The following is a 17,475-nucleotide window of genomic DNA, read 5'->3' on the forward strand; positions in this document are numbered from 1 at the left end:
CTGAAAGGGCCCTGAAATGACACCTCAAGGCAGTTTTGCTCCCTGTGTTACCTTTTTGAACACTCCATTTGTTCTTTTTGTTGTACTTTCTTTTCATATTACAGTTAGGCCTAGTGCCGTAAGTTTAGAGGGACTTTACCTGGAAAGTTATCTAAAGGTTCAGGAGAAACATATCGAGCATATTATTTGAAAACGTAACCTAACGTAAACGTTGCTTAAAAATACGTTTATTCTGTGTTTCCCAAACTTCTGGGTACAAGGTAGTTCGGTCCTAATAACCCTGCTGGCAGAGGTGCCATTATCCCCTTTTCACAAATGAGATCGAGAAAATGATGCTCTAGTTAGTGCACACTGGTGCATCTGGGAGTCCGCAAGTCCTCGGAGCTCTCTTTGATCCATTTGCCTTAGCCTGACCTGTGCTGCTTTGCCTGAGCTCCACGGGCTTCCAGAATCCTATTGGGGCTGATCTGTGCATTGGGATGACCCACCTTTATAACCTCTTTTACTTTTCCCTAATGTTTTTATTTTTGGACCTACAGAAGGGTTGAAAGAGAGGTTCAATGAACACCCATTTACCTTATATGTTGATTTAGTAGCTATTAACATTTTGCCACATTTGGTTTATCTGTTGATCCACCTAAATACTTGAGTTGAGAGTAAGTTGCACCATCATAATTCTTCATGTAGGGGCGCCTGGGTGGTGCAGTCGGTTGAGCATCCGTCTCTTGGTTTTGGCTCAGGTCATGATCCACAGGGTTGTGGGATCGAGACCCCATATCAGGATCTGTGCTGAATGTGGAGCCTGCTTAAGATTCTCTCTGCGCCCCTCCCCGTGCTGGCTCGCTCTCTCTCAGACTTAAAAAGGGGTGCCTGAATGGCTCAGTCGATGAAGCATCTGACTTCAACTCAGGTCATGATCTCATGGTCCATGGGTTCCAGCCCCACGGGTTCGAGCCCCGCATCGGGCTCTGTGCTGACAGCTCAGAGCCTGAAGTTTTCTTCGGATTCTGTGTCTCTCTCACTCTCTGCCCCTCCATCACTCACGCTCTGTCTCTCTCTCTTTCAAAAATAAATAATTAAAAATAAGCAACTTTAAAAAAAATGGAGTTACCACAGTTCCTCAAATAGCCTTTGAGTCGTACCCCAGTAACCAGTCTCTGCCCAGACCCTACCTGCTAAAATTGCACTTCATCTTAAACCATAAAGGGGAGTTAAAAGCAGTTCAGAACAGTTCAGTGGACTTTTTCCCTCTTGCAGAGCACTTACGGAGTTCAGTGATTGATCGAAAAGACTTAATCATCAAAAGGATTAAGCCCAAGCCCCAGCAGGGGGATGACATCACGGTGGTGGACGTGGAGAAGCAGATCGAGGCCTTCCGCAGCCGCCTGGTCCAGATGCTGGGGGAGCCGCTCGTGCCGCAGCTCCAAGACAAGGTGCACTTGTTGAAGCTCCTGCTCTTCTATGCCGCCGACTTGAACCCTGATGCAGAGCCTCCTCCAAAGAACTGGAGCAGCCCCTGAGGTGTTTCTATGCACTGAACACCAAGAATACCTCCCGAACTCTATCTCCAACTACTTGGAAGTTCTAAAAGTATCTGAAGTAGTTAAAAATCTTAGAGGACCAAACCTATCTATTTATCTGTAGGTTATAATGACTTTCTAACTCTTTAGTAAATATCTTTTTTTGATATTCTATCCTAGCCTGTTCTCAAATATGGCTTAAATATACAAGGTGTATATATTTTTTAATAAATTATTTATACCTTTTTTGAAACAGGTAATACTATATGCACTATGTGTTTACCATTTCCACTCAATATGTGAAAAAAGAATCCCTCTGCTGAACAAATTCTGGACATCAACGTATGTCATTCAAGGTACTGATAACCTGTTTCGAAAAAGAAAGATCTACTCATTTCTCCCTGATGGAACACAAACATCCTATTTTAGAGCTGTTATGTTGCCTATGAATTTGACTTTGTGGCCAGTCTGTTAAGATCTAATGTATGGGGGGGGGGGGGGGGAGGCAGAAACAAAAGGATTGAATGTGTTACAAATAATTTGATGTTAAAAGGATACAATAAAAAGGCACTGGTTTTTCAAAATACCAAGTTTACCATGCTTAGGTTCTATGACTGCGAGTAGGCAGAATGTAATAACAACTCTCAAAAGGACCAAAAAAACCCAAAAAAAACAAACAAAAAAAAGCTATCCACGTTTGAGAAAGCACTAAGGATTTTTATTGTCAAAACAAATAAGAAATACAAGCATATAGAACAGAAGACACAAATAAATTAATTATTCTGATCATTTTAGACTCCAGGGCTTCTCTATGGAAAGGTCAGCCGGGTCCTTATGTAGACAGGACACTATCCAAAATAAAACAGTGGGAATTTGAGACTGTGTTTAGCACAATGACTGAACATATACATGGTGAGAGGAAAAATAAATGTTCTTCAGTAACTTACATATTTATAAAAGTATGCAGCTCTTTGTGGGGGACAATGATTTCATATAGAAAATTTTTAAATTCTTCTACCTCTCAGAAAAAAAAAAAAAAGTTTTATGCTTCGCCTGAACAAGAAAATCAAAATGGAAAAAAAAAAATTCAAAATAGGGTGACACTGGTTTCACATGAACCTCAATGACTATAATCTAAATGTAGGTACCACCTTCCATACTAAAAAAGTTTAACATCCATTTATCTATACCAAACCAGTACACTAAATTTCCTCCCTTAGGAAGTTTTCAACCGAATTGTGAGTTACTCTCATTTTCAAAGCACAAAAAAGGATATGCAAGACTAGTGTTTGCTCTGTGACACGTAAGAGAAGCATCCCTCCAACAGCACTGGCCAAAGAGGCGCTCCGGCGATGAGTGGCTGCAAGATGACATGATCCGTAAGGCCTACCAAAAGGCAAGGACACTCTGGTTTCAGCATAGGGAGAGGGGTCCCTGCCGAGTCTGGCTCAAATAGATCTCAGGTGCCCCACGGACAAGGCTGGAACACACAGAAGTACACTAGTCAAGAGGGCCAAAGTCTAAACTAGCTCGTGAATACATCTATTTCATGGTTTCTCCATGCACACGTGTTGATAGTGGTAAAGACATCAAGAAGCCTCAGTTCTGGACCAACACAAACATTATTTACCTAGTAAGCAGTGATCAAAGTTCTTGTCTAAGGTAAATGATACAAAAATGGGTAATGAGGTCCCCCATACATCACTGCTGGGATTTAACTTTAAACCATACAAAATGGCTTCTTCCACACAAGGATAAGCTTTGCACTAACATTCCTCAAAACCCAATTATATCTCCAGCTCTAGCCTCGGTTTAAGAGGTTAAAAAAAAAAAAAAGAAACCTTTCCTATGTCAAAGCCAAGGTAAAAAGAGAATTGGATACAAGATATCCTCTATCCAGAGTCCCTGGAATACAAAGAGCTCTAGAAGCCAGTGGGTGTGAGCACATTTAAGTCACGGGGTTTGAGATTGTGGGTCCGTGGCGGTTGTTTCTTCCCTTCCACCACTGGGATGTCCATCTTGGGTGGCTTGAAGGTTGCTGGATCTTCAGCCATGCGGGTGGCCTGGGCACGGATCAGTTCCATCGGAGAAGGTTTCTGGGCTCCTCTGTAAGCCTGGGTGGCAAAACCTCCTATGGAAGTAAACCAAAAAGTAAATTATTTCAAAATTAGTAGCAGCTCCCAATATACATGGTAAAATGCCATCCACATGGGTTTTTTTTTGTTTGTTTTTGGTTTTTGGTTTTTTTTGAAGGAGCTGCCTTACCTGAATCAGACTTCTGGAGGGATCTTGGTCCAAAGAGGCTCCATTTATCTGCCAAGTTTCTGTCCTTGTCCCCACTTGCAGAATCCATGGGGCCAGGATTTGGGCCAGGTAAGGCTGTGGAAGAACCAGAAGTGAACCAGCCTCTGGAAGAGAAAGAATAAAGCATATCCTTATATCCCCTTCTGACACCTCTAGAAGCGCCTCATGCCAAAAGACTAGAACTGTCAGCTCCCCCGGCTCCCTCTGAAACCACAGGCTTAAGCTCCAATTTCACATGCAGCACTAGCTTCCTGGAAGCACGATGCAGCACGAAAGGCTCCCAGCAAGGGCTCACCTGGACTTCTGCTTAGGGGAGGAGTGCGGGGTGCTGCTGGGGGTGGACTGGGCTGAGGCCGGCTGCTTCTCTTCTCTTGTTATCTCTCCACTCTGTAGCTTTAATTTCTGTTCAGATGGGTGAGAAGGGACTTTTTTTAAATGACAGCAAATACAAAACAGCTAGTTTGGGTATAAATAACTTGGTTCACACTTTAACCTCAGGCAAAAGGAAAAACATTAATACGTAGAATAATTTTGATTATAGAACAGATATTTGATTTTGCCGTACTAGACAGAATTCCATCTTTAGGAGAATGTATTCATTCTACAACATATCTCAAATAGTTCTGTATTAAATACCGCAATAGAGCTTTTGCTTTCAGAGAAATAATTTTCCCACTTGCCAGCAAGTGAAAAACCAGAACACAAGCTATAGGCCTTTTCAGCCTTTTAAGGAGGCCCTTGAACACTCATGCTGCTTCTACCGGGTACAAGCCCTGCCATTCCCGGTGTCTCAAAGCCAAGACTCAGGCATGCTACTCCTCTCCAGCTAAATGCTTTTATGTGGAGCCTGCCCCTTTCCCTTCACTGGGGAAAGTCACTCTGGGTTCCTAACATGCAGACTAGCCGTCTCGGAGGGGAGAGACAAGTCTACTTTTCAGTTCTTCTAGATCAAGGCCCGCTCCACCACCACGGTCTCTGTGCGCCATTATCTAGCAAGCCCAAGCTACATTCCAAACAAATGAGCATGTCTAAATGTTCTCCCACACTCAACATGTCAATTTATGTAAGCTGGCATTTCAGCCATCCTCACGTTCTACTCCTGTGGCCAAGATGCAGAAAATGGGCCAGCCAACTGGAAAAAATGCTCAACTGGAATTCTGACTGACACCTATCCTGGAAAGTTCTCAAAGACGGACAGTGCCCCTCTCCAGAATTATCTGCCTCGTCTGAGAGATTAAATGAGCCACCAACCCAACCCTGACGCCCTACAGCAGTGGTTTCTAAACTCAGGGTGCAAAGAATCATCTGGGATGCTCACTGCAAAACGCAAACAGTCCACAATGTCCTATATCCTTACCCACAAGCCACCAGTACCATATACTGTGCATCATGATCCTCTTATGACCCCTTAAGGAACCAGATTCCCAGACAACTTTGGAATATGGGGGGAAAAACACCGGGAAATAGGGAATCAGGAGATTTTGAGTTCTAGTACTGTGACTGGTTACATATATGACCTTGGGCCTCAGTCTCTTCATTTATAAAATATGGAGAACAGTATCTACCTCCAAGGATTAGTACAAAGACTAAGTGAATCCAAGTGCTTCATAGATCACAAAGCACTATTAAGTGCCACCTAGTAGTCCCCGGCAGAAAATCCCTTGAAACTATGTCATTCATACAATTAGTTATTAACCTCATCAAAAATTATTCTTCATTCATTCCAATTTTAGAAATGAAAGGGCAAAAACATTTCAATTCTACCTGTGATTTTACTATTTTAAAAACTAGGGGAGCCTGGATGACTCAGTCGGTTAAGTGTCTGACTCTTGATTTCAGCTCAGGTCATGATTTCAGTTTGTGGGTTTGAGCCCCACATCGGGCTCCGTGCTGACAGTGCAGAGCCTAATTGGGATTCTTTCTCTCTGCCTCTCGCTCATACTCACTGTCTCTCTCAAAATAAATAAAATTTTAAAAATAAATTAAACATAGAGCATAACGTTCCTTTCCCGCTAAACTGTTGAGACTGTCTGATTCTCTTCTCTCCCTCAAAGTGTCACTCTGGTACACAAAGTACCCGCTCCATTGTTCATAACGTGCTCACACACATCATGTGTGTAAGCTCAGAGTCTCATCTGATCCCCCTGACCAGAAGGCAACAAGGCAGATACCCCCACTTTACAGATGGATAAGCAGAAACCAGAGGCTGAGAGTTCTGGAGCTCTCAACCAGAAAGTGCCACCACGGGTGGGACTAAACCAGTTCTGAAACGCTCACCCAATTCTGTCCACTGCTCTCCACAACCCCCGGCTGGCTGCGCTGGTAACTTGTAAGCCACACAGCCACATCTCGAGCTATGAGTGAGGAGGGCTTTCTTAACGTTCCTAAGAGACGAGCTTACGTGGAGTGCTTCTGCCACTCGCAGGTACTTGGTCTCCTCGGTGGTAAGGCCCTTGTGGGGTGTGTAGCCAGCATCTCTCAGCCCTGCCTGTTGCTCAAAACGCTGAATGCTCTCCTGGGTCTGTTCTGGGAACAGAGGAGATGATGGTCATGCCCATCCCCCTCGCCCACCACAAACTGGGGGAGATCTACACAGATGTCCGCTGTTCTCCCCAGAAGCAAGAGACCACACTGACCATCTGAGGAGGAGGGGTCCCCCAGACGGGCATCACGGCAGCAATGCTGAACCTCATACAAAAGTTCTCTAACCAGAAGGAAGCCTTCCCTCACACCAAACTAAAATAGGTTACTCCTAAAGGGACGGCCGGATCACCTGCAGGGAAACACTCCTTACCTTCATTTGTGCACTGACGGTTTTTTTGTGTTTAGAAATGCAACATGGAGAAGGCAGCTGACATTCAGAAGTGGTGCAAGTTCTCCAAGCATGGAGCTTCCCCAGACTCCCCACCCTCGTTACTCCCACAGAGACCTCTACCAAAGAGAAACGGGCTGCATTTAGGCCGGGTGGCAGCAAGGTCCCAAGTAGATCCAAACCACAGAGAACATGCTTTGACCTAGCCAAGGTCTGCTGATCCCACGTGTCTCAAGTGTGAGATCAGCCATCACGGTACCCGGCAGAAGACACAGGCAGACTCAGTGTTAGGTCAGTCTGACCCGTTTATCTCATCAGTAAGTCAGTTAATCTGCGGTATGACTGACAGCTGCATTTTTGCTTCATCTGTACACACACTACAAAACACACCCCTTCATACAGGAATGTGGCAGCTGGGGACCAAAAGCCTAGACACCAGATGTCCTTTATGAGTTAGCCATTCCCCTTCTAAGGAACTATTTTATTATCATCAGAAATAGAAGCAAAAGGAAAACAAATGCATAAAAATGTTTTCCAATTTTGCCAGGTGGCCACCTGAAAATTTTAAAAGCAGGAAAGGATTTAATGAATTACACTTCACTAACACCAGGATTTTAAATGCAGAGGGTTTTTTGTTGCTTTTTTTAAATTTAAGACTAGAACAATAGCAAAGTTCATGGCATTATTAGTTGGGCAAAACAGAATGGTATGTCTATACCTGTGATTACATAAAAACTTGCTCAAAAGTGGAAGTGACTAAACCAAACAAGTATCTGAGTGACAGGAGCACACTGGGCTGTTAACAACATTCTGCACTGGTGAGAAATGGGATCATCAATAAAGAAGTTAATACTGTGCTAAGACAATGCCTAAGCTTTTCTAACGCCTGCCACGATACCTTCTCAAGCTGGTAAAATACAAGTGGTAGTTGCTGATTCAAACAGTGCCTTTATGTAGGAATAAAAATAAAAGTCCAAGGAGGAGTTTGGACTTTGGGTTCTTAGGTGAATTCTCCAAGAACTGCCCGAGACAAGTGGATGCCCTCCTGGAGCAGGTAAACAAAAACTTCCAACTTCAAAGCGGAGCCAACCAAGGAGCTCTGTGTGCTCGGCAGAGCTGCTGCTGACCAGCAGAGCTGTGGATCTAAGAGATGTTAATTAACTTCCCACAGCAACTAGAAGGGCCCTCAGAACCAAAAGTTTAGTTAATTTGTTACAAGGTTTTAAAAGGGAAAGAAGAAAAAAAAAAAAAAAGCTAGCTCTCATTTCTGGTCTCATTAGACCCACAAACCACACATTCCTAAGACGATAAAGATGTCTGAGGCACCAAACTTGCCTCAGGTCCAGGAAGAGAAACAACTTTGAGCCTCTCAATTAAAAACAAGAAGTAGTAGTAGCACAGGGCAGGTGGGAGATGCCTCAGCGTGTCACCATCTCCAGGACGGCCTGAGACAGCCACAGCAGCAGCAGCTCCCAGCCACTGAGCACTGGGGCCAGCTACACCTCCCCTCAGCCCACCAACCAGCTGCCTCATTTCACGGAGAGGGAAACAGTCTCGAGAGTTAACTAACTGGCCTGACGCCACACTAATGGATATGGGAAAATCAGATTGCATCAGCAGATCAGCAGGGATGCACCCAAATCAACTGAGATGCTCAATATTTGGCAAACCTTCCATTTAAATGATCGTCAGTACCGACGCCTCAGCAGCCAAGCTGACAAGGGCCAGGCACGGTCAGGACATGCCATGCTAAGGCATGGGAGTTTGCAGTATCCCCCACAGCTAGCTTGTAGGAAGCCCAAACTCTCCCCGCCCCTACTTCATTCTATTCTGAGGATGAAAAGTGCTTACTTGTGATCAGAGAATTCATGATGACATGAGTAGCTTTAGCCTTCACCACAGGGGCCTTGTCCACACTGTCAGTGGCCGATGACATGGTCATGGCAGGGGAGGAGACACTGGCCTCCCCTTCCTCCGCCTGTTCAAGAAAGGTAAGGAGGAGCTTGAGCAGGGCAGGGGAGTCACACACCTAAACTTACTCCTTTGGGGAAGAAGTTACCCAAATACCTTTCACCTGACAGGTAAGGAAATATCTGAAAGGGGGTTGGTTATCTCCACCCAATTACGTATGTATTATCCACAGTGAAAACACACAAAGACATTATATGAATAGTCTGAGTTTATAAAAGTGGGAAAGCTGGGGGCGCCTGGGTGGCTCAGTCAGTTAAGCATCTCTTGACTTTGGCTCAGGTCACAATCTCACGGTTCCTGAGTTCAAGCCCTGCATCGGGCTTTGCACTGACCGCGCAGAGCCCACCGGGATTCTCTCTCTCCCTCCCTCTCTGCCCCTCCCCTGCTTGTGCATGCTCATGCTCTCTCTCAATAAATAAACTTTAAAAAAAATAAATAAGGGGCGCCTGGGTGGCGCAGTCGGTTAAGCGTCCGACTTCAGCCAGGTCACGATCTCACGGTCCGTGAGTTCGAGCCCCGCGTCGGGCTCTGGGCTGATGGCTCGGAGCCTGGAGCCTGTTTCCGATTCTGTGTCTCCCTCTCTCTCTGCCCCTCCCCCGTTCATGCTCTGTCTCTCTCTGTCCCAAAAATAAATAAACGTTGAAAAAAAAAAAAAAATTAAAAAAAATAAATAAAAGTGAGAAAGCCAGAATTTGAAGATTTGAGGTCTTCTACCTTCCCAGCCTCTGTATAATATACTATACGATTGTGTCCCTAAGAATGCAGGAGAAACATTACTAAGCCCTGACCATGTCCCAGTCACTATGCTGGCTTTTGTTTAATCACTACATTTGCTAAGTGGTTCTCAAACTTTGCTGAGCATCAAAATCCCATGGAGGACTTGTTAAATAAAGATTGCTAAGGGGCGCCTGGGTGGCGCAGTCGGTTAAGCGTCCGACTTCAGCCAGGTCACGATCTCGCGGTCCGTGAGTTCGAGCCCCGCGTCGGGCTCTGGGCTGATGGCTCGGAGCCTGGAGCCTGTTTCCGATTCTGTGTCTCCCTCTCTCTCTGCCCCTCCCCTGTTCATGCTCTGTCTCTCTCTATCCCAAAAATAAATAAAAACGTTGAAAAGAAAAAAAAAAAAAAATTTAAAAAAGATTGCTGGGCCCATCCCAGAGCTGATTCAACGAGTTTGGGGAGAGGCATGGGGGGGCTCTCAAGAATTCATGTTTCTGGAGCGCCTGGGTGGCTCAGTCAGGTTAAACATCCAAGTCTTGATTTCAGCTCAGGTCATGATCTCACGGTTCATGAGTTCGAGCCCTACACGAGTGCTGACAGCTGAGAGCCTAGAGCCTGCTTTGGATTCTGGGTCTCCCTCTCTTTCTCTCTGCCTGTCTCCTGCTTGCACTCTGTCTCTGTCTGTCTGTGTGGGTCTCTCTCTCAAAAAGTAAATAAGCATTAAAAAAAAAAATCATGTTTCTAACAAATTCCCAGGTGATGCTAATGCCGCGAGCGCCCAGGACCACAGTTTGATGCCTACTGCTCTAAAGGTTCAAGTAACGGTCTTTAAAACAAATCAAAAATGGGGACGGGGGAGCTGGGGAAAATGGGTGATGGGCACTGAGGAGGGCACTTGTTGGAATGAGCACTGAGTGCTGTATGTAAGCGATGAATCATGGGAATCTACTCCCAAAGCCAAGAGTACACTGTATATGCTGTATGTTAGCTAACTTGACAATTAAATAAATAAATAAATAAATAAATAAATAAATAAATAAATAGCTAGCGAGCTAGCTAGCTCCTAACCTTTAACATGAGAAAGCTGAGACATGCCACCTTCTGTAATCTAGACACCATGCTCAGGACTACCAGGAAGAAGAGAATTGGGTTTATTCTTTGTTCTCTGCTTCTCCAAAAGAATTGAGGAGAAAGATGGTCCAAAAGGAGGAGAGCAGAAGAAAGTACTGAAATGCTGCATCCCTGTTACAAAATGGGATTTCTAGCTTTTAGCTGTAACCCTATTTGACTAAAAGGGACCTCTACTTCCTCACTTGGAGCGTGGTTGACTGTTTGGACACGGGGAGTCAGGACAAATGAGAGAATGCATGTAATGAGTCAAATCAAGCTTTCTTTTGAGAGAACAGTTGTTCCAAACTGTCAACTTTTCCAGCTGGGGCAGGATACAAAACTGGGAGCCCATCCCTTGCCCAGTGGAGTAAGCAGCAGCCTTTAGGACGGAAAGGGTGTGGCCCTTCAAAGCACCATCAGAAGCCAGACCCATTTTCTGCCCTTGTCCCCCGAGTGTGCTGCTCTGGCCTTGAGGCCAGGCTGCCAGGCCCTTTCCCCCTGGCGCTCTTGTGCTTTCTAGACTAAATGTTTTCTCCTTCACAAATGACTGGGTCAGATTTCAGTAGATAACTGATCCAGGGAGTTCCCCTCAGAGCTGCAGGGGATGCTTTTGTAGACCGGAGCTCCCTATTTTGAGAGCTTCCTGTGGGAGGGGGTGGGCTGGCGGCCTCATCGGAAAGGAACGATCAAATACAGCTCTACCCAGTGAAAGTTAAGCCAGGAGTCACAGGAGCAGATACACACCTAACGTGTCAAGCCTCTTAATCTTCTTTGATTTGATCCCCCACAACACCTCCATGACATAAAGTATTCTCATCTCTCAGATGAAGACACTGTGACTCGGGGATGAAGCTGTGTTCCCAAGGTCATTGCTAGTACATAGACCTTTACGGGATTCTCACCCAGGTCTGCTTAAGCAGATGCGTACTGTGCACTTCATGCCAGGCCCTGAGCTATCACACAGCTCAAAGTTCAGTGAAACTAGCTGCAGGTTAAATGGCCTCATGTGAACTTGGCAGGCCTAGTTTATTCGGGCAACAGTACCACCTTTCTTGGGTTCTTGATGGCTGGAGAGTCAGAAGCGAGGGAGACGCAGCCCCTGCAGTCAGGAAACAGGTCTATAACAAGCATGTGAGAACCTATGAAGCCAAACTACACAAAAGGGCTGGAGAGCAGATCAAGGTGCAACGAGGTGTGTGTGGGGTTATGTGCGTGTGTGTGTGTGTGTGTGTGTGTGTGTGTGTGTGTGTGACAGGTGAGCCTTAGGAAGGAGGCGCCTTTACGGAGGATAGCGATGGGAAGAGGCATCTGAGGCAGGAGGAACCGCATGAGGAAAAGCACAGCATGTGTTCAGGAAAGAGCCATTTTTTCTCCTAAACACTCAATGAAAACTTTTTTTGGAAATCTACTTCACGCCAGGTCCTCTGCTAAATACTGCAGATGGGAGTATCAAAGTGGACATGGCCCCTGCCCTCAAGAACCTCATGGAAGGTGATAAAAATCACGTAAAGTTTATGACAGGGGCACAGCAGAGAGCTCAAAGGGCAGCAGGATGGAGGAAAACCCTCCCAGAAGAGATGTCTGAGCTAAGATGTATCGTGCAGCTGAAGTAGGAGGAGGGGTGGGAGAACAGGACGGGGGCTGTAAACGGGACAGGGACTGTAAACATCCCAGCAGTGTGATGCAAAGACTTAGAGGCATAAGATACCCATCAAGTGCAAGAAATCTTAAATAATTTGCATGGTCGGATCACGGGGCGGGGAGATGACACAGCAGAGTCTCAGGTAAGAGAAGACACAGCCATTCTAGTTTGAATTCATAAAAAAAAAGAAGGCCCACCAACTCCAGCTGAGGCACTGAGAACATACTGGGGGCTACCCAATTCAAAGGGTGCCAAGAGCCACTGAAGGCTTCTGGAGCAGACGAAGGAAAACGAAAAGGTTGGGCTTGCCAGAAGCAGTCAGTGGAGTCAGATACCTTGGCGAGGTGCTGATACTTGCGCTCTGGAATCACTGGCTTCCAGGGGATGCTGCCCATGTCCGATGGAGGAGGAGTCATGGGTGTAGGGTCCTCGAGGGCATCATCATAGCTGAATGCCCGGCGGTACATCCCGATGGGCAGGGACATCTTGCCTAGAGGCCCACTAGGCTCTAGAGCTAAGAACAGAGATACCTGTCAGGATGAGTTCAGCAGCTGAACATAATAGTATCTTTAAATTAATCTTTAGGCAGGAAAGCTCTGAAACACTCTCCTTCTGGGACAGAGCAATAGCTTGTTCTGGAATAGCTAATCCATTCAAGGAAAGGTAATAGTACTAAATCCTTCCTTTATGCCTGATGCTTTGAATTCTCCACTTTACCCATCCAGAAGCTCTAATCCATTTTTATGGAGCAGAAAAACAAACTTCAATTTAAAATTACCTGAGTAAGGTCATACACCTTCAAAGTACAGTTTGGAATCAAATCAAAACCCAAGCCTGATTTTGAAGCTATGTTCTTTATGCCACAGAAGCCACCCAACGGCAAAGCCAAGGCTCTCAACTCATGTAGGACTAAAGATATGCAGTTCTTGTTCCCATTTTATAGATAACGAAACTAAGGCCTACAGGTAAAGTGATTTGGCAAAGCTCATACAGAAAGTAGCCAGCTGGGGCACAACTGCAAATCTTCTGCCTTCTTTACCTACTCTACCAAAGAAAACAAGAGTGCCATGATAAGAAATAATTAGGGGCACCTGGGTGACTCAGTTGGTTAAGCACCTGACTTCAGCTCAGGTCATGATCTCACGTTTCATGAGTTCGCGCCCCACGTCGGGCTCACTGCTGTCAGAGCAGAACCACTTCGGATCCTCTGTCCCCCTTGCTCTCTGGCTCCCGCCTCCCGCCCCCGCAAAGTAAGTAAGTAAGTAAGTAAATAAATAAATAAATAAATAAAACATTAAAGTATATATATTTTTAAAAAGATATAATTAAAGCATTTCCTGTCCAGAGTCACCTCTAGTTTTGAGCAGTCTGTGTGATTTAAACAGCAGAGCCAGGGGCGCCTGGGTGGCGCAGTCGGTTAAGCGTCCGACTTCAGCCAGGTCACGATCTCGCGGTCCGTGAGTTCGAGCCCCGCCTCAGGCTCTGGGCTGATGGCTCAGAGCCTGGAGCCTGTTTCCGATTCTGTGTCTCCCTCTCTCTCTGCCCTTCCCCCGTTCATGCTCTGTCTCTCTCTGTCCCAAAAATAAATAAACGTTGAAAAAAAAAAAAATTAAAAAAAAAAAAAATAAATAAATAAATAAATAAACAGCAGAGCCAATTTCCATCACAGAAATTGTTGACAACCACTCTCATAAAGCACTGCCGGCTGATCCTGCCATTCCTGTCCACTGAACTCACTGGCGGAAGGAATGTCCCACTGTGACACAGGCACCCTACTTCAAGGGCACTCTCAGTTCTGCCAGACCAGGGAGCAAAGTTCATTTTGTTTGTTTGCTAATCCTTTCACTGCAGAACTGATGTCCAGATCCTACCTTCAGCATGACATTTTCCTGCTTAAAATTATACCATAACTCTCTAAGACATCAGCTTCAATGGCAGGAAGTCCCAAACCAGCAAAGACACTTCATTTAAACAGCAAGGGGAACAAGCAGCTACCATTATTATTAACATTAATAATAATTACTAACAAATCCACAGAAATAAAGAATCAATGGTTGCCAGGGACTGGGATGAAACAGAGGAGAAGTGATTGCTAATGGGTACAAGGTTTTCTTTTTGGGGTGGTGAAACGCTCGGGAATTAAATGGTGGGGATGGTTGCATAACCATGGGAATATACGAATCACCACTAAACTGTTCACTTTGAATGGGAATTTTACGGCATGTGAATTAACTCAATTAAAACAAACACACAAGCAAATAATAATTACCAAATACCGTCCCTTGCTGAGCAGTTACATCCCTCATCTTACTTAATGCTCATTAAGCAGATATTCTTCCCATTTTCCAGCTCAGGAAACTGAGGCACTGAACTTAAGTGACACCCAGGTAGCAAGGTGGGGACTGCATCATAGATCTAAGCCAGTGCTCACACTCTATGTGCAACACTCCATCCTCCCCACAAACTTTAACCTAATGAGTGCAACCCTATAGCCCAGATGGTTACAGGGAATTCATGTGATCACAACAATGATGAAAGACAAACTATAATGCAAACTGATGATGTTAGAGACCAGAGACAGATCCACATCGAGAGACGTGGGGGAGACTCCTAATAATCCACCTAATTTGGGAGCAATTTCAAAGTATCTTAAAGACCCCTCTTAGCAGCCATCCCAACAGCCCTTCTAAAAATAATACTAAGTCAGCTAAAATTTATTAGGAAATATATTCCTACAGATAGAGACCAAAAAATTGAGCAGTACATGTATATTCATCACTAATTTTTTAACTCACATTTTCACATGTTATATTTAATCTTCACAGCAACCTTGAAAGACAGGCAGTATCTCTCTACTGAGAATCAAAATTTGAGGGATTCAGATCTGATTAAAAATCACTGGTCCTTCCCACTAAAACAGTCCTAGGAGGGATCAATGACTTTAGTAACCCAGAAGGTACTGCCCTACACAGGCCCAGGACTCATTAGATGTTGCTGTGAGGGTTTTCACGACTGCCCAAATTTAATCTGCCTTTAAATCAGGCTGGTGCCTTTTTGCCCAGACCTCCATTCTGCCCACCCCCATCCCCTCAAAAAAGGGGGATAGGTACAGTCATTTTTGGTACATACTATTAGAACTACACAACTTATTCTGAATTCTTATTTGATATCTGTAGGAAAGTGACAAATTTGGTATATGCTTAAGTGAAATGACTGTACGCTTAGGAGTGAGGGTTTGGGTTTGTACCCTGGCTGGGTAGTTAGCAAGATAATATTTAAATGATGCCAATCTATTAAGTTTACATACTTGCCTGGAGGCAGAAAGTAACCATTAATATATGGTTGAGAAAAAAATTGGTTTCTATCTAGCTTAAAACATTAAGGGCAAAACAAAACTTTATCAAAAAGAATTAAGTTTACCAGGCACTTCTGGTTGTCTCGAAGCCATTGAAAGACTGGGATCCAGGTGCTTTTTCTATATAGAATTCGGAGCTGAGTGCCTGCCACCTAATAAAAATAACAAAGGGCATTTTCTTACAGTGAACACGAAAGAATAGCTCCAATCCTGTTCTTCTGACAGGCACACAGTTTTACAGCTTGTTCACAAGGTTGAAGCACACTTCAACCTTGGTTGAAGAGCCAATGGGTGGGTGACAAACATACAAACATGCCAAAGATGACTTAAAAAAAAAAAAAAAAAAGGATAAAGTCAAAGGTCTCACCACACTAATGGCTGATCTTAACACCTGTGATATGACAAAGACACTAACACGTGGTGAAAAGGTCACCTTACCAGAGTGAAATGATGTGACGATTATGCTGACAGACAGGTATTAATGAGGAACATTGTCCAGCTGCTGTGAATTAGCAAAGCTGCTTGGGAAGAGTCCATCCATTTCAGAGGTTCTACGAATAACAAACAACCAGCATTGGTAGAGCCCTTCAGAGTCTGCCAAACACCTTCCTATACATTCATGTATTCCCCACAACCTCGCAACAGTGATTATAAACATTTCATTTTTAAGTAAGTTAGGACCCAGGGTCCATACAACTTAACCCACAGCAAGGAGCTATTTACCATAATGGTTAAACTCATTCTTTGTTGCCAGCATTAACATTCTATTCATAAGCATTTTCTACTCTGCAAAGCGGGCACTTTCTATCCCCTATAATTTTAAAAGAAGGAAACTAAAACTCAGGAGATGTATATATGTGATTTGTCCACTGTCACAGATAAGTGGCCCATCTGCAAGGCTGATAGTTTCACACCCATTTTACAGGGGAATTAAAACAAAGCCCTTGGGGGCACCTGAGTGGCTCAGTTGGTTAAGCATATGACTTCAGCTCAGTTCATGATCTCACAGCTCTTGAGTTCCAGGCCCTCCTGGGGTTCTGTGCTGACAGCTCAGAGCCTGGCGCTTGCTTCAGGCTCTGTGTCTCCCTCTCTCTCCGCCCCTCCACTGCTTGCACTCTCTCTCTCTCTCTCTCTAAAATAAACATTAAAAAAAATATATTTTTAAAAAAGCCCTCAAAAAGCCAAGTTATTTGCTTTTCAACTTGCTGCACTGACCCTCTATCCTGAAAGCTCAGAGGACAAACTAGTTAGTTCTTCATTAAAAAACATCGCAGAAACCAAAGTTCAGCATCTTCCGGGTCCAGGAAGCATTCCGACCCACATACAGCCCCTTCCACTTCCCCTTCCCTTTCCCCATTCGCACTCCCCCGCAGGGTTCACGCTGCTCCTGCACAGGATACAGAACAAAGCCACTAGGATTTGAAAGGCCAGGTCTGACCCAACCCCCCTCCCACCCCGCGAGTCTAAGAAAAAGGAGATTAAGGCCGCGGCCTGGCACAAGCCGAAGGTTCCCCGAGGGCAGGGCAAGGCAGAGGCATGGGGTGAGGGCTAGGAGTGGGGTTCCCGGGCTAGCCCAGTCTGAGGAAACAGAGACCAGGCCTGGTGGGGGGATGCAGGGGGATCATCAGACAGACGTCCCACTAGACAACCTCCCAGAAGGCGGGGCAAGAGAAGCTAGGGGCTGTGGGGCCGAGCTCTGACCCTGAGTAGGGGACAAGGGCGAGCCACGGAGAGGCCCTCTGCCAGCGCCTCGGTGGAGGGGCCACAGGCACGCCCCTCCGTATGCCCGCAGGACACAGCCCCAAGGAGGGCCAGGCCTGGGCCGTCTGGTTACCTGTTCTTCCGCCGCCGCGGGGCTGCCTGCGGCCAGAGCTCCGGCACTAAAGAGGCTCCGAGGACCCCTGTCTCACGAGACGCTGTGGTGCATTCGGGACCCAAGCCATGGTGCGAGCAGCGTCGTGCCTGTGGAGACACCGAAGGCCTCAGGCACCAACCAAAGAGCACTGGCCGGCAGCGACCGGCAGCCTTCCTGTAAAGCCTTCCG

General features: G+C 45.5%; 2 protein-coding genes across 5 annotated transcripts in view; one reads left to right on the top strand and one right to left on the bottom strand.

Moving 5' to 3' along the window:
* SIMC1 (SUMO interacting motifs containing 1) overlaps nt 1-2,618 on the top strand; it is an 84,639-nt gene extending 82,021 nt beyond the window's left edge. For all 3 annotated transcript variants that reach the window (XM_086720560.1, XM_086674158.1, XM_086674220.1), the window contains exon 10: nt 1,258-2,618. In XM_086720560.1, the coding sequence (XP_086576686.1) occupies nt 1,258-1,520 (263 nt within the window). In that variant the 3' untranslated portion in view covers nt 1,521-2,618. The remainder of the gene's footprint in view (nt 1-1,257) is intronic.
* Nucleotides 2,213-17,475, bottom strand: KIAA1191 (KIAA1191 ortholog). Of its 2 annotated transcripts, XM_025924612.2 has the most exons (9): nt 17,266-17,475; nt 15,870-15,982; nt 15,497-15,583; nt 12,412-12,590; nt 8,488-8,614; nt 6,226-6,350; nt 4,120-4,226; nt 3,786-3,928; nt 2,213-3,651 (listed from the first exon to the last, which is right to left on the bottom strand). In XM_025924612.2, the coding sequence occupies exons 3-9, from the start codon at nt 15,522-15,524 to the stop codon at nt 3,443-3,445; spliced, it is 918 nt and encodes a 305-aa protein (XP_025780397.1). In that variant the 5' UTR covers nt 15,525-15,583; nt 15,870-15,982; nt 17,266-17,475; the 3' UTR covers nt 2,213-3,442. The 2 variants fall into 2 exon arrangements, with proteins under 2 accessions (XP_025780397.1, XP_025780398.1); XM_025924613.2 differs by lacking the exon at nt 15,497-15,583.

The sequence above is a fragment of the Puma concolor genome, chromosome A1 (assembly GCF_028749965.1).
Source record: "Puma concolor isolate L17-30 chromosome A1, mPumCon1.1.hap2, whole genome shotgun sequence".
NCBI classification, from domain to species: Eukaryota; Metazoa; Chordata; class Mammalia; order Carnivora; family Felidae; genus Puma; species Puma concolor.